The 23,654-nt window shown below is 40.3% G+C and overlaps 1 protein-coding gene across 1 annotated transcript; it reads right to left on the bottom strand.

Annotated features, from left to right (window-relative positions):
- Positions 1 to 10,891: 10,891 nt before the first annotated feature.
- On the bottom strand, positions 10,892 to 23,103 carry LOC120981494 (embryonic protein UVS.2-like). Its single transcript, XM_040411032.1, has 13 exons — positions 22,838 to 23,103; positions 21,897 to 22,065; positions 19,333 to 19,360; positions 17,642 to 17,707; positions 15,474 to 15,608; positions 15,267 to 15,384; positions 14,227 to 14,405; positions 13,937 to 14,018; positions 13,666 to 13,793; positions 13,465 to 13,580; positions 12,141 to 12,366; positions 11,397 to 11,515; positions 10,892 to 11,137 (listed from the first exon to the last, which is right to left on the bottom strand). The coding sequence occupies exons 1-13, from the start codon at positions 23,101 to 23,103 to the stop codon at positions 10,892 to 10,894; spliced, it is 1,878 nt and encodes a 625-aa protein (XP_040266966.1).
- Between the last annotated feature and the right edge of the window lie 551 nt (positions 23,104 to 23,654).

Here is a 23,654-nt window from a genome sequence, read left to right as displayed (position 1 = left end):
GCCCCGGTCCCTGGGAAAATTGTCTTGCATGAAACCGGTCCTTGGTGCAAAAAAGGTTGGGGACCACTGCTTTACATAACTCGAGCATTTTAGATGGCACATTTGTAAATCAGATGCTGGCTGTCCTACTTATAATATTGCCTAAACCAGCCAAAAAATAAATAGAAAAACCTATGTTTTTGTGAACATTAGGCTTATACCTTTATACTCCTTAATTTGGACTCCTGAGTTTGATAAGTCTGGAAAGACAGTCAGCATGAGATGCTTTATTAATTTGATTTAGAGAGCCCCCTCTGCTTATAGCACTGGACTCTAGTAATGGATGAACATTGGGCGGGACGATTCAAATATTCGCGAACCGCGCGTTCGCGGCAGACCACATTGACTTTAATGGCAGGCGAACCTGAAAAACCTTCAGGTCATATTTGCATGCACCAAATACTTACTAGAAGTGCACAAATAGTCCCACAACATGGACAGTGACATACCAGAGAGGGATGAATAACAAAAATTCCCACACAAAAAATATGTATTTTAATCAGGGGCCATTTTTATGCGTCTTAAAGGGTAACTCTTAAAAATGTGCCCGCTGGAGCCTAGAAAGATTTTATTTTAGGCCAGTGGAGTACAGGAACCAAAAATTAGGCATTCACCTGACAGAAAAGAACAAGTGATTATGTGGCTGGAGGTACATTAGGCGCTCACTTAATAACAATTTTATTGTAGGCTAGTACAGGCCCCAAAAATTAGGCATTCACCTAACAGAAAAGGCCTTTTATGCCGCTGTATATACATAAGACAAGGAAAATTCTTTGTTCTGGGTTGTGGCGGATTTGTGTGGGATGGCATGAGGAAATTCAATTATATGTGATCGTCATAAGTGTTGAATTCCTCCGAGATCCATGCCTCATTCATTTTTAGAAATGTAAGGTAGTCCACACTATCGTGAGCTAGGCAAATGCGCTTATCGGTCACGATCCCCCCTGCTATGCTGAACGTCCTTTCGGACAGGAACCTCGATGAGGGGCAAGCCAAGAGTTTCATTGCAAATTGTGCCAGCTCTGGCCACAGGTCAATTCTGCACACCCAGTAGTCCAGGGGTTCCTCGCTTCTCAGAGTGTCCACATCGGCCCTTAACCCGATGTAGTCGGACACCTGTCGGTCTAGGCGGTCCCTGCGGCTGGATCTGGAGGGCGGCTGTCGATGGGTTGATTGCAAGAATGATCTCATATTTGAAGTGACCAACACATCTTCAAACCGCCCTCTTCCTCTGCCAGTGCCTGCAAAAGCAGAATGCTGAATTCTGAAAGCCCTCTGTGATGCTGGTAACATGTCCACCATTTTATGTTTGTATCGGGGGTCTAAGTGCATTGTCACCCAGTACTGGTCCTTGCCCTTTAACAATGGAGCATGAAGGCCCCCATTTGCACTAAATTGGAAGCGGTGGAGTGCCCTCTCTCCTGCTCATCGCCCAGGAGAATGTCATCCTCGGTCTCCTCCCCCCATCCACAGACAACTCCAGGGATCCCCAAAAAGTTTAAAGTCCCCCTCAAAGCCTACGCTTCTTGCTCCTTCTCCCCCCAGCCACCATCCTCCTCTGACTCCTCTTCAGACTCCTGCTGACTTGTCTCAGATGGAGTAGCCATCACTTGAATTCATTCAGCATTGCGACTTCCTCATCTTCCAGCTCCTGCTTCTCAATGGATTGATCAATGACATGACGCAATGCACGCTCCATAAAGAGGGCGCAAGGTATGATGTCAATGATGGTGGTCTGGCTGTGACTGACCAGTTTGGTGATCCCTTTAATTGGCGCAGAAGTCTGCATGCGTCGAGCATGAGCTGCCACTGGCGTGGTGAAAAGAAACCTAGCTCCCCAGAACCTGTCCTGCTGCAGAGATTGTACTGGTATTTGTTAACAGCACGTTGCTGGAGCAGCGTATCAAGCATATACAAGGTGGAGTTCAAGCGCGTTGGGCTTTCACAAATCAGAAGTCTGACGGCCAGGTCGTGTCACCGCTGAACGTCAGCAAGGCGAGCCATGGTCGTGTAAGATCTTCTAAAATAGCCAGATTTTCCTGACCTGCCGCAAGACATCCTGGACCCAGGAGTATTTGGCAACGAATCGCTGCATGACTAAGTTCAGGACGTGTGCCTTGCACGGCACGTGTGTCATTTTTCCCTGTTTCAGCGAGCTCAGCAGATTGGCACCTTTGTTGCACACCACTTTACCAACTGTGAAATTGAGCGGGATTAGTCACTGACCGCCTGTGACCACAAAGCTAAAAGCAGTAAAGGACCGGTGTGGCTCTTGGCTTCCAGGCACAACAGCCGCAGCACAGCATGACAACGGCTCACCTGGCACGTCAAATAGGTTCTGGGGAGCTTCGGGGGTGCAGCGGAAGAGGCGGTAGCAGTGGAAAAGGATGAGTTAGCTGAGGAGGAGACAGAGGATGGAGTAGAAGGAGGAGGAGAAGAGGCAGGCCTGCATGCAATCCATGGCGGTAACACCAAATCCACATGTGTGCCACGGGTCGCATGCTTGACATCCGTCAGAAGGTTCACCCAGTGGGCAGTAAAAATGATGTGCCTTCCCTGCCCGTGTTTGCTAGACCACGTGTCTGTGTTCAGATGTATATTGGCACTGACACTGTGAGCCAGAGATACATTCACTTGCCGCTGAACATGGCCAAATAGCTCTGGGATGCCCTTCTGGGAGAAATATTTCCTTCCATTGTGGTGTGCACAAATTTTCTAAAGGCCTCCGAGTCCACCAGTTTATATGGCAGAAGTTGGCGGGTTAGCAGTTCCGATAAGCCAGCTGTCAGCCGTTGGGCAAGAGCATTATCTGGCGTCATCAACTTTTTACGTTCAAACATTTGGGACAGGGAAGCCTGCCTTTTGTCAGATGAACTCAACGATGGCACGTTGGAAGGTGGAGTGGAGGACAAATGGGAGGAGAAGGAGAAGAGGCAGGACATGGAGCGCTGGAAGTGAGGCTTTGTGGGTTCCGACGGTGTTGCTCCCACTGGGCTCAGTGATGGGAGGCTAGGTGCTTTCTTAAAGCGCTCATCCCTATTGTCAGCAGCTGACACGTTAAAAAAAGCCCACGCTGCGGAGCCATGTGCCGACGTCCTGGGAGTGCCAGATGTGACCTGCATGGTGGATGGCTCGCTCTAGATACATTTTCTGTCTGCTTTTTGCCTCCTGTGCACTGCGAGTTCTGCCTTATTCTCCTCCTTCTACCTTCTATCTGCTGCTCATTCTCTCCCTCTAAACTCCCGTCCTCTTCCTCTCCTGTGGGCACCCACGTGACACCCATCGACATGTCATTATCTTCACCTTCACTAACACTGACATTAGAGATTTCAGATTAGGCAGCAACAGCGGGAACCTCCGTCCTTGGGCTGATCTGGGTACTGTCGTCAGACCGCTGAGTGGCGATCATTGCTACCTCCTCTTCCTGATCCGATGCAAAGAATTGCTGAGCATCGGTAAGGTCTGGGAATGGATGTGAAAATAATTCCTCTGATTCTAGTGGAGGGGCTATGTTGGTGGTGGTGGTGGTAGTGGTGTCTTTGTGGGTGCACACAGCAGAGAGTAAGGAGGGTGCAGAAACAGAAGGATGAGTGAGCCACTCAACCAACTCTGATGCGTCGCTTGACATAATCGCACGCACCTTCTCCAAGTTCCCACTTAGGCCCTGGCCTGGTGCACCTGCCCGTCCCCTACCACCCCTGAGGAATGGCCTACCTCTTCCTCTGTCTGTCATTTTTAAAATGAACCTATGACAAAGTCCCTATAGAAAAGCAGTAATTGTGGAAGCAGGTATATCGCAAGCCTCAATCAATAATTGGTGGAAGCCGGTATATCAATCCCCTCTAACAGTATTATGTGAAAACAGATATAGTGAACCCCTTAATTAGTATTTGCTGGAAGCCGGCATATCAAACCCCTTAATCAATATTTGTTGGAAGCTGGTGTATCGCAGGCCTCAATCAATATTTGGTGGAAGCCGGTATATCAATCCTCTCTGTCAATATTTTGTAAAAACAGGTATATTGAACCCCTTAATGAGTATTTGCTGGAAGAAGTTATATCAAACCCCTTAACTAATATTTGGTGGAAGCCGGTGTATTGTAGGCCTCAATCTATTTTTGGTGGAAGCCGGTATATTAATCCCCTCTATCAGCATTTTGTGGAAAAATGTATATAGAACCCCTTAATGAGTATTTGCTAGAAGCTGGTTTATCAAACACCTTAATCAATATTTGGCGGAAGCCAGTTAATCGCAGGCCTCAATCAATATTTGGTGGAAGTTGGTATACCAATACCCTCTATCAACATTTTGTGGAAACAGGTACAGTACAGACCAAAAGTTTGGACACACCTTCTCATTCAAAGAGTTTTCTTTTTTTTCATGACTATGAAAATTGTAGATTCACACTGAAGGCATCAAAACTATGAATTAACACATGTGGAATTATATACATAACAAACAAGTGTGAAACAACTGAAAATATGTCATATTCTAGGTTCTTCAAAGTAGCCACCTTTTGCTTTGATTACTGCTTTGCACACTCTTGGTATTCTCTTGATGAGCTTCAAGAGGTAGTCCCCTGAAATGGTTTTCACTTCACAGGTGTGCCCTGTCAGGTTTAATAACTGGGATTTCTTGCCTTATAAATGGGGTTGGGACCATCAGTTGCGTTGAGGAGAAGTCAGGTGGATACACAGCTGATAATCCTACTGAATGTACTGTTAGAATTTGTATTATGGCAAGAAAAAAGCAGCTAAGTAAAGAAAAACGAGTGGCCATCATTACTTTAAGAAATGAAGGTCAGTCAGTCAGTCAGTCAGCCGAAAAATTGGGAAAACTTTGAAAGTAAGGGCTATTTAACCATGAAGGAGAGTGATGGGGTGCTGCGCCAGATGACCTGGCCTCCACAGTCACCGGACCTGAACCCAATCGAGATGGTTTGCGGTGAGCTGGACCGCAGACTGAAGGCAAAAGGGCCAACAAGTGCTAAGCATCTCTGGGAACTCCTTTAAGACTTTTGGAAGACCATTTCAGGGGAGTACATCTTGAAGCTCCTCAAGAGAATGCCAAGAGTGTGCAAAGCAGTAATCAAAGCAAAAGGTGGCTACTTTGAAAAACCTAGAATATGACATATTTTCAGTTGTTTCACACTTGTTTGTTATGTTTATAATTCCACATGTGTTAATTCATAGTTTTGATGCCTTCATAGTCATGAAAATAGAGAAAACTCTTTGAATGAGAAGGTGTGTCCAAACTTTTGGTCTGTACTGTATATAGAACCCCTTTAATGAGAATATGCTGGAAGCTGGTATATCAAAGACCTTAATAAATATTTGGTGGAAGCTGTTGTATTGCAGGCTGTAACGGATCTCCTGGCACCCCGACTGGGTACCTCCGTTAATCGATGCTCCTTGTGCTTCCCGAGGGCTCCAAGCACTCCGCTCTACACCGTAACCACCACAGGAACAAGGAACAGGAACAGCTCTTACAAGAGCTAGGAGTTATAGCCAGTAGAGTATACAGCGTATAGCAATCCCCACACACATGAGACGAGGCTCTATGTTGAATGTAAAACAGGAACTCTTTATTGACCACACAAGCATTGCCTTTTATACACATTTTCCAACAAGGATACCACCCCCGTGGACCTGGTTGGGAACTAAGGACATAACATAGAAGCCAATCATTTACAGTTTTACAGTTTAAACACAAAACTATATTTTCAACAAACACAATGGAATTGCCTGTGACGCAATCAATAACAGAATAGGCATTGTCTGTGACGCAATTAACAACACAATGGACTCAGCCTGTGATATATTTAACAAACACAATGGACTTAATTACTCACAGGCAGAGTTGAGCAGACACCTGGATGTTTCAGGTTCGACGGGTTCGGCCGAACTTCGGAAAAAAGTTTGAGTTCGGGACCCGAACTTGACCCCGAACCTGAACCTTATTGAAGTCAATGGGGACCCGAACTTTTGAGCACTAAAATTGCAGTAAAAATGTCATGGAAAAGGCTAGAGGGCTGCAAATGGCGTCAAAATGTGGTTAAGAGCATGGCAAGTGCTCTGCAAACAAACATGGATAGGGAAATGACTTTAAATAACATAAAATACGTAAAAATATAAAATAATAATCTTGATCTAGGAGGACCAGGTCCATATGGAGTAGGAGGTTGAGGAGGCGGTGGATGTGGCAGTATCAGTGGAAGCGGCGGTGGAGGAGGAGGAGGTAGCCTACACTGGTTTTTGGTTTCACATTTTATTTTTAAAATTAGGGTACACCCCAAAACATTGGGAAATATAACCTGTGATAACCCCCTCCAGTCATGCTAAACACACGTTCAGACAATACACTGGCTGCAGGGCAGGCCAGCACCTCCAAGGCGTAAAGGGCAAGCTCAGGCTATGTGCCCAATTTGGAGACCCAGAAGTTGCAGGGGCTGACCCCTGTCAGTCAGTTCGTGTAGGCGTGTGCACACTTACTGCCCCACCATGTCGCACGTCCCTGTGATGTTCACGATCCAATTTGATATCTGCTCTATCAACTTTCGATGTTCTTTTATGTGCCTACCATGGTGATTACGGGTGGCGGGGAATCACGGTTCCAGGCCGGAGAGGGAGCGTGAGAAAAAGAGACCAAATTTAAGGGAGGACCCATTTTTTCAAATTTAAAATTAGAGTTGAAATATGGGAGAAATTATTAAAGCATAAAAGTGTGACAACTTTTCAAAGTTTAAGCATGTTAGGAATGTTCAAGAATGTAAGGATGTGGTGCGCATTAATTACTGAATCATTTATAAAATTTTATTCCCTGTCACCTATGCATAGCAGGTGCTTATTCACGTCTAAAATTGTATAATGTCAACCCAAGAATGTAACAGAAAAATTATAGAAATTTATTAAGCTGTCAACTAGGTAGAGGAGGGCTATATTACACTTAAAAATTGGTGAATTTCACCCAAAAATGTAACTGACAATTTTATTTTATTTTTTTCGGTCTACTAGGTATAGGAGTGGTACATCACACCCAAAAATTGGTGAATTTCACCAGAATATATAACTGACAATTTATTTATTTTTTTAACCTGTCTACTAGGTATAGCAGTGGTACTATACACCCAAAAATTGGTGAATTTCACCCGAAAATGTAAATGACAAAGTAGTGAAATGATATAAAATAAAACACGTACAAAAAAAAAATGGATTTATGAGGTGGAGTTCCATATGGAGTAGAAGTTTGAGGAGGCGGTAGACGTAGCGGAGTAGGTGGAAGCGGCGGTGGAGGAGGACGAGATAGCCAACACAGGTTTTTGGTTTTAATTTAATTTTGTAAAATTAAGGTACACTCCAAAAGAGTGTGAAATATCCAAAATACAAACATGAGCAATTGCGCTGCAGTATAACAATGGCTGCTTAGTGCCGGTGTACATGTCTATTCTGCACAAGGTACGGACAAGTCCTGAGGGATCCATGCCTGGTTCATTTTAATGAACGTGAGCTTGTCCACATTGGCTGTGGATAGGCGGCTGCGCTTGTCTGTGATGATGCCCCCTGCCGTGCAAAACACACGTTCAGATAATACACTGGCTGCAGGGCAGGACAGCACCTCCAAGGCGTAAAGGGAAAGCTCAGGCCATGTGCCCAATTTGGAGACCCAGAAGTTGAAGGGGGCAGACCCGTCATTCAGTACGTGTAGGCGTGTGTACACATACTGCTCCTCCATGTTGGTGAAATGCTGCCTCCTGCTAAGACATTCCATATCAGCTGGTGGTGCTGGTTGTTGTGGCGTGCTGACACAGCTTTTCCACATTTCAGCAATGCTAACCCTGCCTTCGAAGGTGACCCAGCTGCGTTGGCGACCTCTTCCTCGTCCTCTGCCTTCGCCTTGTGCTTTCACTGTGCACCCGCTGTCAGGTGGGAATGCCACCAGCAACGCGTCTACCAGCGCGCGCTTGTACTCGCGCATCTTACGATCACGCTCCAGTGACGGAATTAAAGGGATTCTGTCACCAGGTTTTGGGCTATAGAGCTGCGGACATGCACGGCTAGATCGCCGCTAGCATGTCCACAATATATCTGTCCTATAGGGCTGTGTGCTTTTAATTTCTTTAAAAAAGGATTTTATAGATATGTAAATTAGTCTTAAATGTGTCCAAGGGGCTTTACTAACCTTCCTGGAGCCCAGCCGTACCCAGCCACGCCCGCCTGTGAAGGAGCCCAGCACCGCCTATGTCCTCCGAATCTCCTCCTTTCATCACCGATAGATTGCCGTAATCTCGCGATGCGCGAGCTCGCGCATGCGCAGTGCTGGTATAGTGTTCTTTCCCTGTGGTGGCATCAGCCTCAGGGAAAGAACTGCGCATCGTGAGATTACGGCAATCTATTGGTGATGAAAGGAGGAGATTCGGAGGACATAGATGGCTGTATTTCAATTTGCTAAATCAAACCCCTGGGGGAATCTCACACGCACTGAATCAGTGTAGGCCTGAATTAAAGAAAGGGCAAAATAATCAGTGACGTCAACATAAATTTACTGCTGACACCCACTCCACTCTATCAGGGGGGTTCTACTTGTATAAGTGTTTAATAGAACAGGTTCTGTAGAAATCTATGTGGAATCAGCTGACAACGGTGTAAAATGAGTGCGCTTTTTCACACTATATTAGGATCTTGGGCCTTTGCACTTTTCTTTATACCTGGCGCTAGCATTGATCTGTAAGACTGAGTTCACACTTGAGTTATTTAGTCAGTTTTGGCCCCATGAAGTGTGAAGAGCGATGCCTGTCACCTGCGTGTCATACTCACAGTATTGTTTCACTACCACAGCAGACTCCTTATACGTATTTCTGCAAGGAACAGTGTTTTACACCACTATACAGGCTCTCTGCAGCCAGGAAATAGCTGTTTTTAATGAGATTCACCACACATAAATTTGGATCGAATCAAATATTTTTGGAAAATTCCGTGAACCGACCAAATTGAATTTTTGAAAAATTCGCTCATCTCTAATATCACACATACAGTATTAGTACACTTAAAATAACTGTATATTTACCATTATAGATGATGCAATTAGAAACTTTATTAGCAAGACTTTTTTTTAGAAGGCATGTATATAATAGACAGAGAAGTCATATGAATTGTCTATACACTACCATTAAGTACAATTTTCTAAAGTAAAAGAAAGTCGAGAACATCACTTAGATATAACTTCAGTGAGGAGGTAGAATAAACTAGTAACACTGCACTGTATTCCGGTGTCTGATGATTTCCAGTTACACTGCAGAGAAAAAGTCATTGATTAAAAAACAAATAAAAATGTCAAATTCAATTCACTGTATTCATTGCTATTACCAAAAGAAAAGAAATGAAGTGATAAGAAAATTATAATTTTTTATTATTATTATTTCTAGCACAATGGGGTTTGTCTGATTATATAAAGCATAGTTTTAAAAATCAGACATAAAAGAGGAATGGGATGCCATCAGGACCCTCATCTATTAGCCAGTGTAAAACAGTTCAAATCATATTTTTCTGGATTCAGTTATTACACAGAAAGCCCACTGTATTCAATAAAAACTGTAATGCTTCTTAGCAGCCGTGGAATAGAAAATTGAACATTGTTTACTGTATTACCTCACATTTAACAGCAAATCATTGGAGGTCCCAGCAATGGCTCAAAATGTGATGAGATTACTGCATGAAGTCCTGGGGACCTCTACACAGGCCGATTTTTAGGAATAAAAAAAAAATTGCTTGTAGGGTGATCACATCTTTCACGTACAGTACTTGGCAGCACATGGTCGTGTATAAACTGGGGATGTGCTGCCAACAATGTGAAAACTGAATGCGGGGCAAACAATCATAGTAGCAATCATTTATTCCCTACTAGGTGTGTCTCGGGTTGTTAAGAAGGCAGTGTTGAGCAACTTGCATAGCATCAATTCTTGCATGTTTGGACAGGAGTTGCCTAATGGAAGAACCCTAACGAAGGATAGGCAAAGAAAAATATAATTTTAAAGAAGCCATCCATGTCTATATTCATATAGATTAACAAAGAAGGATCCTCTGTGCAGGATTCTCATTTCTTGACCATAATGGGGAGCTTTTGCAAAAACATCCGTATGTCTGGGGGATCTGTTTATCCTGCATCACACAGACAAGCCCTTCAATTAATGGGTATTGTGTAATGCTCAATATGTCCTATGGTCAGAGTTGGACTAGGACTCCTTGAGCTGACCAGGGAAAAACCATTATCGGGGCCAAACCCTCATAACACCAATAAATTCAAATAGGTTTTGATTCAAGGAAGTAGACCCTAGTGTGAATTTATTGTCGCTAAAGGCAGACAATGGACTTTCAATGGACTTTTGAGGCCCATTATAGTATGACAGCTCGGGCCCACTGAAATTTCCTCTGGACCAGTCTGATACTGTCTATGGTGGCACTACAGAGAAACTAAACACTTACTGTTAGGTTTCCCTACTTATTATAGCTAATTGTAGAGGAATGTTTTGTGATCTGCATCTTATCAAGTGAGACTTCAAACAAGTAGACATTGTCCAAAGAGAACATCCTCTATAATTTCTTCTAAAAAGAACTACATGACATATCATGCTGGTTGACTAGATCATGATCTTTCCTGAAGATAACATTATGATGATTGCATGACTGTACTTTTAGGGCACCTTCACATTCTGCAGATTTTGTTGCAGGCTAAAAATCTGTTCAATTCATTTAAATAAAATGTAAACTCTATTCAGGTGCATGAAATTGTTTTTCAATCTGCAGCATGTGAAGGCATTCTTATAGTCCACCTATAGGTATAATGTCCTGTCAATTGTTAAGAAAATATAAAGACAAGGCTGTAGTACTCACCAAATTTATATGATGCCTGGAAGCCTCTAAACTGATCTCTGCCATCACTAACAAATCTCAGCCACAGTGAATTGCCTTTAGAGGTAAAGGAAGGGATTTTATAGTTCCCACAGAATGGACCCTTCCAGGTGGACCCATCCAGGATCTCTAAATAGTCATAGAGGCAGTACTGACTACTCTCTGTCTGAAAATCAGTAACCATGAAGGAAATCTGTAAAGAGCAAAAGTGTAGATTGTAATATCATATCACAAGGTGATCAGACGCCAACATTTTTCATATAATTTGTATTTATAAAATTATCATTTCTGTATTTAGTAAAAATCATGTAGAAATATTTCATAAAATTATGACGCTGATATGATTTTCTAAATATAGATAAAAATAAAGAGAGAAATTCTAGGATAACTGAAATAATACAAAAATATATATTTTAGGGGAAGCTTTGGACAAGTTGAAAAGAATACTTTACCTTCTTTCCAACAGGAGCTGTAATGGTGTAGATGCAATTCATGTTTGGGCCGTAGGAATTGGGGTAACCAGGGGATGTAAAGTTTCTTTCCGGTGCATAGAATGCTCCTCCACATTGCACTGTGGAAAATATAGTTTAATATCGTTATTGAAGTAGAATATTCATACACAAATTATTTTATATTTGGTTGTCCATTCCGTTTAAAATGGTAGTCTAAAGAATAAAAAGAGAAATAAATGTAAAACAATATTTGATTTTAGCTGTTGAGAATTTGGAGCCTTTTTCAGAAAAACTCAGCCCCATAAAAAATACTTTGTAGCTAAAACTTTACAATGGTACTTAAAGATTTCAGAGATACCCTTTTAGATGTTATTTGGTTCAGTAGGTCCATAAATGCTACTTTTAAACATCACATATTTTAAATTGTGTATCTCAAAGTATCCATAGATAAGTGATATAGTCATTGTAGTCATGTGTGGGTAATAATGAGTTGACCGCTAAAAAATGATCTTCAAAGAAGAGGAAGAAGTTCTATATGATTACTTAGTGATAGCTGCATAATTTGGCTTAATATAGCTTGTGGCATGGAAAAAAAATTACTAAAACTTCTAAAAAAAATTTACAAATAAACTTAATTCATACATTAGGCCATTTTCTGATTAAGTATCCACTTTAAGTTTTAAAATTAAAAGTTACAAACAATATACCAAGATAAACTATAAACTCTAGAAAGTATTAGTGTACCTGAGCTGTATGTGGCTTTAAAGCCTACTCCAGCAACACTGCTGTCACTGGAAAACTCAACCAGTAACTGGTTAGTAGAGGCAATAATTTGAGGAATCAACCCAGTCCCACAAGTTCTGTCCAACAACAGGGAATCTTTCTTAGTGGGACCATCATAAATCCTAATATAGTCAGATATACAATTGGGGGACGACTGGACATCAAAGGCAACAAAGTTCAATGTAACCTAAAGAAATAATGAAAAGAAAGAACGATCAAACCAGTTGTGTGAGTCAACACCAATATTAATAACGAAGAGCTATTTAACCTAATTGTAGATAGACCACAATGACCCGATGTCTGTTGATTCGTCAAAGCAATGAAACTTTAACGTGTTAAAGCAGGGATCAGCAACCTCTGGCACTCCAGATGTTCTGAAACTACAACTCCCAGAAAGCTTCAGTCACTTCTATGGGAGTTGTGGGAACAGCCAAGCATTTTTGCATGCTGGGAGTTGAAGGTTCACAGTAGCTAGAATGCTAAAGGTTGTTATAACATCGAGGTAAAGAAACACAAACATCATGAAAGTTGGAAAACTAATGTTATAGTGAGGGGTCTTTAAAAAAATTAAACACATCTATAGATTCAAATAATGACATAGGATTAGTTGATGCTAAAACTACTCATAAAAGGACAATAGCTGCTAATTTAATAAAATTTGGTGCTCTGTTCACACAAATTATTAATTTCAGGTCCTAATAAAATAGAATCAAACCGACTCCAAAGTGCCTGATATGGCATGGTTGTGTATAACACTCTGTGGTCTCCTAATACTGTATCAAATCTCTTTCAAGCTCTTGAAGGCCAAGACAGCATTAGAAATGTCAAATTGATGGTGACATACAAGACTTTGGGCAAATGGATGTTAGCCAGTAATATCAAGCATAATGCTTTATTTTTTTTATTTTTATTAAGCAATGTATTCTATTTTGAGATCAGATATCTTTTTTCTCTGTCTTCTGTCCTGTACAATGATGGCCACCATTTTGAGCGAGCCATCCAAAATAGATAGCTTAGAAAATGTTTCTATTCTCCTGAACACAGATGTTCTGGGAAATTTGTTATGATCGATTCCCTCATCTCTACTAATAACTGTTGGATAATTCATTCTATGTTTGTAACTTAACATCAATGATTATTCCAGACTGTGGACGGCCATTTATCATGGTATAAAATCTTCTTCCTGGTATACTAGACATTGAATATATAGAGGAAAAATGGTCTTATGTCAAAAAATAAGGAGCTTTGGTTATTTGTCAATAGTTGTGCATTTTCACTACGGTACCTGATCTGATGGTGTTCTGATCAGCCAAACACAGCTGGCATTATTCGGGTAGGCTGATGGGTAGTTGGCAGAGGTTAGACTTCCATTCTTTTCATTAAGTAAATAAGCACAGGCATCTGAAAGGGGAAACACAACTTAATCAATGACTGTGATGGATCTTGTATGTAACTTTTTGAAATCTGTAGAGCTGCAAGAGCTTACTGCATTGATACAACCGGTTGATTTTAGAGACATCTAGAACACTCAGTCCATCTATTTGCCCAATTGGGATGTTTGGGACCGGTATGGTCACAATGGTGGGTTGTCCTGAAGTGTTTGAGAAAGCGAAACTATCCAAAAAATAGAAAAATTAAGGTAGAAACATCAACATTTTACAGTATCATACATCATAGAAAAGGATATTCCAGAATTTTACTTTAGTCTTTATAGTTGCCATGTATTTTACCAACAAGTAATGAGCTAATGACCTTACCTGTCATAATGCATCACTGATTTATAGTCATACTCAAGACCAAGGTTGTTGGTGTTTTGTTTATAAAAATTCATAACGTGACCTACAAGACAAAGAATCTCTATAAGGCTTTGTCCATGTGTGTTGAATTTCATTTACAGAATTGATTCTGCACCTAATTCCATGTGAAATCTGCATCCAATGCAGGTAAAGGAAGTTTCCACAACCCTGTTCACATGTATCACAAAATTTATATCTGCTAAGCAAAAAAAAAAATATGTAAAATAATAAAAAAAACATGAGGAAATTACCTGGTGCTATGTACTGGTACATGATGGTGACATAGTTATCCCGGTCACTCCTTGTATGCTCATGGTAGAACCCCAGGGCATGGTTTAGCTCATGCTGTATAATTCCTCTGTACATACAGCCACCCATATCTAGTGCAACCATCTGACCTCCACCTATCCGGCCCACATATGATGCACATCTGAATATAAATAGGACATTATTATTATTTGTAATAGTATCAACAGATTTGTCAAAAGAATAATAAAGCATAAGAAAAACATCAACGTAATTACTGATATTCTGATTCACATCAAATAAACTTATTGGTTCCCTCTATAACAGTGCTACAATTAGGTGTAATTGTGGTTAATATTGAGGGATGGAACATCTCATCAGATTTTAACACAGAGGCTCACAAACCGTGTTGTAGGGTAATACATTCATGACTATGTGCAAATACAAACCATAGTTGACTTCTATTATTTTACTGATAACTTTATAGGTCGTCAGCAGTAAATTTCAGTTTCCTTCAGCTTAGTTAATATATTCTTAACTGTGACTAAATCTAGTCATCTAATAGGATGAGGAAAATTGGATCAGCTCACTCATTCCTCTAAAAATCCAGTCAATTTGATGCATGGACTAGCTGGGCTGGCTTACTACAATGGATCTTTTATACAGTATATATTTCATGCCTGGTGTGTCATTACGGACACACAATAATAATAGAAATCTGGTCTCTACTTACATGTTTTGAGTCTACCTTTACTGTTAATATCTAAAAGGTATACTTGAAATGTTTAAAATCCATGATCAAAGACCATATTTTAAACACTGCTATTGTGCGCCCAAGGTGAAATACCAATGTTAAGACTGAAATAATAAGACTCCATTATGGAATTCACTTTTTAGTTAGTATAGGTAAACCAAGCTTCACACACAATAGTAGATATGGATTTCCATTTCTTCACTTGTTTCACACTAATAATCATAGATTACAATATTATACAGACACTTTTAGTAAATTAAACTTGAAAAAAGCCTCAATACTAGAACCTACCCATTTGAAGTCATAATATTGAGGTAGTCATTCTCCGTTGTCCGAGGCACAAACCTCACACAGGTAAGGGTTTCAAATTCCTCCATTGATGTCTTAAACAAGTTGAGGTTCCCAATACCTGGGGTTAAAATAACAATTATACAATGATGAATCTACCATCAAACAGTTAGGGTGGCCAAGTTAGATATGACATGAAAAAAAACTTACTATAATTGGAGGCAAACGAATAAGGCACATTGACCGTCCCATTGGCAGATTTGGGCCACAAGCACCCTGTGCAGGATGTAGCGCTGCGTCCAGTTGTTTCCAACATGTCACCTTGATGTAAGTTTATGTCATTTTCTAAATTAAGAAGATGGTGACATTTTAAATGCAGTATATACCTTTACTTTACAAATCAAATATCCAGGTCACTTTGTTGTCTAATCTAGACTTTTAGACCCATGGACAACACAGAAAGATGAGTCAATGGTTGAACACAAAGTTCAACTTTTTCTATAAAGTACAGTAAGATTGAAAATTTATAATAGAACTTGTATCATTTATACTACTGCTGCAGATCTGATTCCGTTATATGTTTAGTTTCTAAAAACTACTCCATACAGAGATATTCTCTCAACATATTCTCAATTAGGTCCATTAATATGCTCTTCTTGTTTTTAATATACAATATAGTTAAAACATAAAATATATATATATGATGGTGAAAAGAACCAATTTACTTTGAAAGACTGTTTTGCAATCATCTTAGGTGGATACTTTGTGATGATCGTAAATTACAGCCTAAATTATACTTCATAGATATATTTAGAATTCTGTCGGCTTCAGAGCCAAACTATTGCCTGTTTATTTAGTGTTTCTGTAATGATTTGTTTGGAGACTTAAGGTTTGTGTGGTCCCATTGCATTTTACATAGTGACATATGAATACTGCATTTTATCAGGTTGTAGAACCCATCCAGGTGACAAATTCACTGAAGTTGTAGCAGGTCTGCACAGGGATGCACCACCAATGTTGCCAGGTGAGGCCTCAGGCAGCACCAGGTAGGGGCAAGAGGGGGGCAGCGGAGGGGACATGGGCAATGATTGCTTTCATTGTGGCAAATGGGTTAGGTTAACAAATTGACATTAGGGGGGCCCTGTTTCAGTTTTTGCCTCAGGCAACGGAAATACTAGGTTCACCCCTGGGTCTACAGTGACCAGATCCATGCACTAAAACAATGGCTGGTGCTCTGTAGTTCCAGCAATACCTTCCACTACCATATCCACTATAGCTATCGCAGGCTTGTTGTGTGTTCGACCCCCTAGGATAGGTCATCAATATTATAAAGTGCCAAAAACCCTCTTAAGGTTCCGTATCAGTTTTAAAATTATTTTCCCATTTAGTATGTACTGGTGACTGGTATTTTCCCTTCCTATCTGCATAACCGTACATTTATCAATGTTAAACCTCTTTGATTCCATCTCTGCCTAATCCTATACCTTATCTTCCAGATTCATCTGTAGCAGTATAGTGTCCTCTTTTATCTTAATTACTTTACACACTTAGTTGTCTTCTATAACAATTGATGTTTTACTATGCAGTCCCTCTATGAGATCTTATATAAATATAGTAAAAAGAATAGGACCCGATTCTAACCCCTGTGGTACCCATATAGTAATAGTGACCTCTCCAATATTAACCCCTTTGGTACCCATATAATAATTGTGACCTCTAATAAAATAACCTGTGTGTTACCCATTTAGTAATAGTGACCTCTCCAATACTAACCTCTGTGGAACCCATGTAGTAATAGTGACCTCTCCAATACTAACCTCTGTGGTACCTATATAATAATAGTGACCTCTCCAATATTAACCCCTTTGGTACCCATATAATAATTGTGACCTCTAATAAACTAACCTGTGAGGTACCCATTTAGTAATAGTGACCTCTCCAATACTAACCTCTGTGGTACCTATATAATAATAGTGACCTCTACAATACCAACCTCTGTGGTACCCTGATGTTAATGATAATCTCTTCAATGCTAACCCCTGTGGTACCCCACTTTTGACATGACAGCTAAGTAATGGACATGGCCATTGCAGGGGTCAGTGCAAATTGATTGATGTACTAATGTATAACATTAATTATCTATTTATGGCACAAATCCCTTGTAATTGGTGGACATTCTCTTTAAGCACATGATTCTTGTAACAATGAAATGATTATGGCTTTCCCCATGTCAAATACACTATAGAAATTATAAAACAACAACAGACTAATTATATTAGAGGGTTTTCTTTCAAAAACATTCTAAAATTATTTCTTAATGTAAATGCGTAATGTCTATAACTGATGACTTTTATTGACCAGGGAACATAAGCTGTTACCTTTGTTGACCTTGATTATCTTGGCAAAGGTTCCTTCAGGTTCTTCTGATGCCTTAGAATCTGTATCTAAAAGCATGTATATAATAAAGGAATCATGTCATGTATTTATCAGCAATGTATAATATTACTATTCGTTATAATTCTTATATCAATTAGAATACTGCCACTCAATAAAATCTCAGAATTAGAATTTTCTTATTCTGTATTACAATTTATATCAATAGGATTTGAAGTTCAACTTCCTAACAGTCTGTGATTTATCGTTCTATTATTTTCCCCATTTGTTATTTGACTAATAAAGTCACAGAAAAAAAAACCTAAATAATCTGTGACTTTAAGACGTAACTGAAAAATTGGAAAAATAATAGAAATATAAATCCAAGAATGTAAGAGTGTTATACATCCAATCCCTTTGAAATTCATTATAATACACAATAAGACACTTCAGCTTTTATTGAAGATAAATTACCAGATTGATTAAACTTGACCTCATCTTACCCGGGCCTGATTTTGAAATTTTCTTGATCACATTTAATGTATTTTCTGTTGATTGTAAATGAGAGTATATTGATGAGTAAAACAAGAAATAAAAAATAAATATTGAGTTCTCATGGGCAGAATAAAGATAATTTTTTGTGCAATTTGCAATATAGTTCTTTTTGGCCAGCCAGGATCAATTAGCCTATACTGCGCAAGCGCTGAGATTGAATCTAATAAGCATGAAACTACAGGGTCAGGCTAAAAGAAGATTCAGAAGCCTGGTCTTGGCTTCTGAAATCAATCTGCAGGCAGGATGTTATAGAGTAGGAGCGTCTGAGCAGATTGGTCGGAAAGGATTTACCAAAATTTGTAAATTATTATTTTAATTCTCTGCTTTGAGCTCATTAGCCAAGTGGTCAGTCATATCAGTGACTGAGAACCTTCCCTGTATAAGTGTGTATACCGAGATACCAATTACCAATAGGACCATCCACATAGCTACTAAACTCAGAATGAGCAGATATTTAAATTAGAGATAATTAAAACAATTTGTTAGAATAGAAATTTGATCAGAATTATTATTTTTTTGATTCAGTAGAATCAGAATTTCTTCAAATTCATTTGTGTAAACTTTTGAGACAGAGACATTTTCCAGACATTTTAAAACATGTTTGATCTAAGTAAATATGATTTGTACCAGAATCAAAATTCTTAGTCTGTTCTAACAAATTTAACCAAAACAAAATTTAGGAAAATCGCTTATCTCTAATTTAAATGAATGAATGAGAAGTGATGCTGAATCTTTAACAAAAAACTATAGTTCATTTCTATGCAACTAAAGTTTTTGGAGCAGTGTGGGTGAGGCGACTTCTTTCGTTGCATTTGACTTACCCTGTGTCATCGCTAACCACTCTGAAGACTTAGGGCTTGTCAATTGGACAAGAGAAGGCAACACTGGGAGGTATTACTGATGAAGCAATAATGTACTGAACTGAAAGGCTCCGCCCAAAGTGCACCAAAAACCTTATCTTTATACAAACGAAAATAACCATCTCTCAGGGTTAGGCAATCTGTTTTTTATAAGAAATGCCTGAGTATGTTTTAAGAATTGTATGATACCAATAAAACTAATACCAGACTCTAAAGACACACTTGAAGAATAGTGGTACAGACACTGAAGTATAGCCCAAATAAAGCTGAGGAGCTCTTACCATATTCCTTTAATCCAGGTATGGACAGCTAGAGAAGAAACACATGCAGTCATTAGTAACACTACAATTCCAATCATGAAAAATATTTTTTTTCCATTAATATAATAGTATAAAAAGAACTCCATCTGAATGGGGTTAATTTGACAGCAATCCATAGATTTCTGCTAAATCCTTCCATAGGAATGGGACAGTCAAATATGTTTCTTTTGTCCTTCTAACATGTGCAGAGACTGTCAGGACATCTGAGAAGATACAAATTTTACTGGAGACATAAGAAATGACCTTACCTGTAATGATGGGGATAGAGGAACACTCGTCACGGATCCCACCACAAAAAGCAGGAGAAGAACAGAAATCTTCTCAGCCATGTTACTGAGAGATAGCTACAGTATTGGAAGATTGTTTTCTTGTCTAGATTAGTGCTCAATGTATATGCCTTATATACCTGTAAATTATAGACCTCTACCAATCACAAAGCAGAACAAAACATATCTGTAATGGTCAAAATAACAGCCTGAAGCCCATAACAGGTTTAGAATCATCTCTGTGTGTGACCACCAGGTGACTACCATGGAGATGCTTTTCAATTTGTTCAGGCATTTCAGTAAGTTTTCATGGTGTAATTGTTATGCCATTGATAATTTTGTGCATGACTGTCATACCTTAAAAAAAAATCTAAACCTATTTTTTTACACCTGATTACTAACATTTAAGATTTAATGTTTTTTTTTTTATATAGTTAGATTTGCAACCTCTACTTGGGAGGGCAACTATATCATTAACTTCTGTAGGGAATTCTAAAAAACAGACAGATTTATCATAGAGTTGAATATGGCTCAGTTATTAGCACAAATATAGAAATAAGTTAAAGCAGCACTTACAGGAAAAGATATTCACCTAGTGGTGGTGCCAGCAGTGATGAGTACCAGCCTGTAGTACCCCCGTTATTGAGAAAGCAAAAGAGAAACCGCAGCACTCTGTAGTTGTTTGCTTTGTTCTTGATATTCAGTGGTATTTTGTATCATTTATATTATGATGGAGTTGCTAGTGAATTTAAATTTAAAATTTATAGTGAGAGGAATAGACCTGCATGTCCTCCTAAAACAGCTGTTTGTAGGAGTGCCGGGTGTTGTACCCCCGTCGTTTAGATTTTGATGACCTCTCCTGATGATAGATCATCAATATTTATGGCCTACACAACCCCTTTAATGTCACTCCAATAATTATTAGTTTTGCTTTCCTCATTTATGTTTTCATTTTGAGTCATAAGTGATAACGTGATGTGCTAGGCCGAAATCCGTGTTGGTGCATCTATAAGCAGTTCAAGTGTTGGTGTGAAGATGAGGGGAAAATAATTGCATAGTAGGCTGACAACTTCTATTTTACACTAGAGAGAGCATTTTCCTGAATCTGGAAATTGTACTACACTTCCCTGTCTTTAAGTTCCAGAAAACAGATTTTCAAACTGTTCCATACTTTGTGTGACTGCATACACTTAGGCCCAAAAATGTCAGGAATACGAAAGGATTCCAAATGAAAGACCTAGATCCAGAATGTGGGTAGTAGCAGCATAAGTAGTAGTAATAGTCCAAGGTTGTCCCTGCTGGTTTTGGAAAAGCGCAACATTACCCCTTCCTTGTAGGGCTCCTTCCTTTTTCCTAAGGCCTCTTTCACACGGCCGTTTTTTTTTTTCCATTTTGCGGGCCGTTTTTTGCGGTCCGTATACGGTCCGAATACGGAACCATTGATTTCAATGGTTCCGCAAAAAAAACGGAATGTACTCCGTATGCATTCCGTTTCCGTATTTCCGTTTTTCCGTTCTAACATAGAACATGTCCTATATTTGGCCGCAAATCACGTTCCGTGGCTCCATTAAAGTCTATGGGTTCGCAAAAAAACGGAATGCATACGGAAGTGCATCCGTATGTCTTCCGTATCCGTTCCGTTTTTTGCGGATCCATCTATTGAAAATGTTTTGCCCAGCCCAATTTTTTCTATGAAATTACTGTATACTGTATTTGCCATACGGAAAAACGGAACGGAAAAACGGAACGGAAACGGAAACACAACGGAAACAAAAAACGGAACAACGGATCCGTTTAAAACGGACAGCAAAACACTGAAAAAGACATACTGTCGTGTGAAAGAGGCCTAAGAAGTAACAAATAAACCCCACCACTCCCTATAGCAGACAGTCAAGAGAGTCTTCCTGCTAATGGCTTGTCTTCGAGCAGTCATCATTTGGGCTGTACTGAGAAAGAGGTTCAGGAGGAGGCTAGGGACCCATGCATAGCTGTGTTGACAGTAATAATAGTGGCACCTGTATCCACAAAATTGGCGTTATGGGCAGAAACAGTGGCAGTCAGGGCAAATTCATAGCAGGGGAGTGGGCAAAAAAGAGCACATCATGATATCTCACAGTCTGATAAAAGTGGCAGGGATGGTGTGGACTCTGAATGTGTGCTTGACAAGACCTGGGAGTCGGATAGAGATGCTGAGGAGACAACATCAGAGGAGGAGGGAGATGGTGACAGCCCCGGCAATAAAGTGTAGACCCAATGTACCTTGCAAAGAACAGCCAGGCCCATGTCTGTTTTAGGATCCGGCGATGCCACTGACACTGTGGACTCGTTAGGCCCAAAACATGCCAAAGCTAAGATAAGCTCAGCTGCTTCTAGATCTGTGTGAGTAACTTCTGTATAGCATTTTTCTCCCCAAGGTAGAGTCCAATATCTGCAGGAATAAAATAAGCTCTAGGCATGCCAATAAAATCACATATAACGGAGCTCTATTGCAGTAAATTGCAGCAAACTGACCAGCATTCCCATTGAGAACAAGTCTGTCCTCCTTCTCCTGTTCCTCTTTGTTGAACCCAACCCGCATCCCCAAGCAATACACTGCCCTTGTCACCAGTTTCTTCTCATCATGCTAATATTCCTTCTCGTCCTTGTCCTCCGCTTCATCGTGAGACCTCTATAACGGCCAAGTTTGCCCATGAAAACACTTTTCTAAACCAGCAATTAGCTTGTATACAAGCCAAAGCACCACCTGACCACATTGCTGGTGGTGCAGCTGCTGCCATACATTTGTAGCAGTGCCTTGTACTCTCACGTGGAGGAGAATCCGGCAGGTCTTTGTGGTTTTTGTTGTGCGGCAACCTGGACTCCGCGGTTGACACCAGGAGCAGCTCTTACAGGCAAAGACACACAGTATTTCATTCCTGGCCCACTGCGTCAATGTTTTTTGTGGGAGGGGAGAAGCAGCACCCCATGCAACATGGCCATGTCTTTTTGACAGCCGCCCATGATTATATCAGGCTGGCTCCCACAGCAGGTACTTATCTGCCATCTGCCCCTCCTCCATGGACAAGCTCCTGTCATTAACAGCAGCAAATACCCCTCATCCTTCTTCCTGTCAAATGTGTTAAGTCAAGTGTTACCATGTAGCGATACAGATTAACAGTTGATAATGCACATCGACCAGCAACCATCCCACTTGCTGTCACCTAGCAGACTCCAACTGGGCAAGGTGGTCAGCGACAATGGCCGTAACATGGCTGATCTGTACTTGGAGGGGAAATAACACATGTTCCCGACATGGCTTATTAAAAAGGTTCACTGGGTTGCGCAAAATCCTAGCAATGTCCAAGACAATGTCCCTCTGTTTAGCCATTCTCATTTGGCGAGGAACACTCTCCTGACTTGCAGTGAGAGATGGGTCTGCAATTACATGACTCAATCTGCGATGTTCCAACTCTCTGGAATTCAACATTGCTCAAGCTACATCATCTGTATGAGAAGCAGAAAACCGTGAACAATGTTGTCATGCACTGGACTGCTTCAGAAGGGGGCATGTGTTGTTTCCAGTTTGGAAGTGGCAGCTTTTGCCATTTATGCAGCTCTTCATCCCCCTCATATGCACCTTAGAACATACGCTAATGCTCATGCAGCAGAAGGCAATTGAGGAAGAAGAGCTAATGCATCTTTCTGTCCATCCTATAGCTGTCGGGGTCCCACAAGGAGAAACTCCCATGGAGGAGGAAGAAGAAGATGAGGAAAGGAGCAGTTACTGGAGGAGTAATCGGAGTCGAAGGAGAAAGAGGTTGATGATGGTGATATTGGCCACAAAACTCAATTGTCTAAGTTTGGGGCAGAGTTGGAAAGAGCTGGCTCTTTTAGCACACTGGCAAGAATGTTGAGCTGAATAGTCACTTGCTTGCTACTGTGACAGGCATATTTTTGACATCAAGCTGTCTGGTGTTTACTGGATAGCCATGACTTTATATCCTTAATATTAAAGCAAAATGGGGGAACGTTTTTCTC

This window comes from Bufo bufo, chromosome 11, assembly GCF_905171765.1.
Source record: "Bufo bufo chromosome 11, aBufBuf1.1, whole genome shotgun sequence".
NCBI lineage: Eukaryota > Metazoa > Chordata > Amphibia > Anura > Bufonidae > Bufo > Bufo bufo.
The sequence above is the reverse complement of the archived record's forward strand: the minus strand, read 5'-3'. Positions and strand labels throughout refer to the sequence as shown.

Coding starts and splice junctions, on each gene's coding strand:
- LOC120981494 (XM_040411032.1), bottom strand. CDS start 23,103: ATGTTGAATTCCAGAGAGTTGGAACATCGCAGATTGAGTCATGTAATT. Junction 15,609..17,641: donor GATAATCAAGGTCAACAAAG/GTAACAGCTTAT, acceptor TTCTTAATTTAG/AAAATGACATAAACTTACAT. Junction 15,385..15,473: donor TTCGTTTGCCTCCAATTATA/GTAAGTTTTTTT, acceptor TTTTAACCCCAG/GTATTGGGAACCTCAACTTG.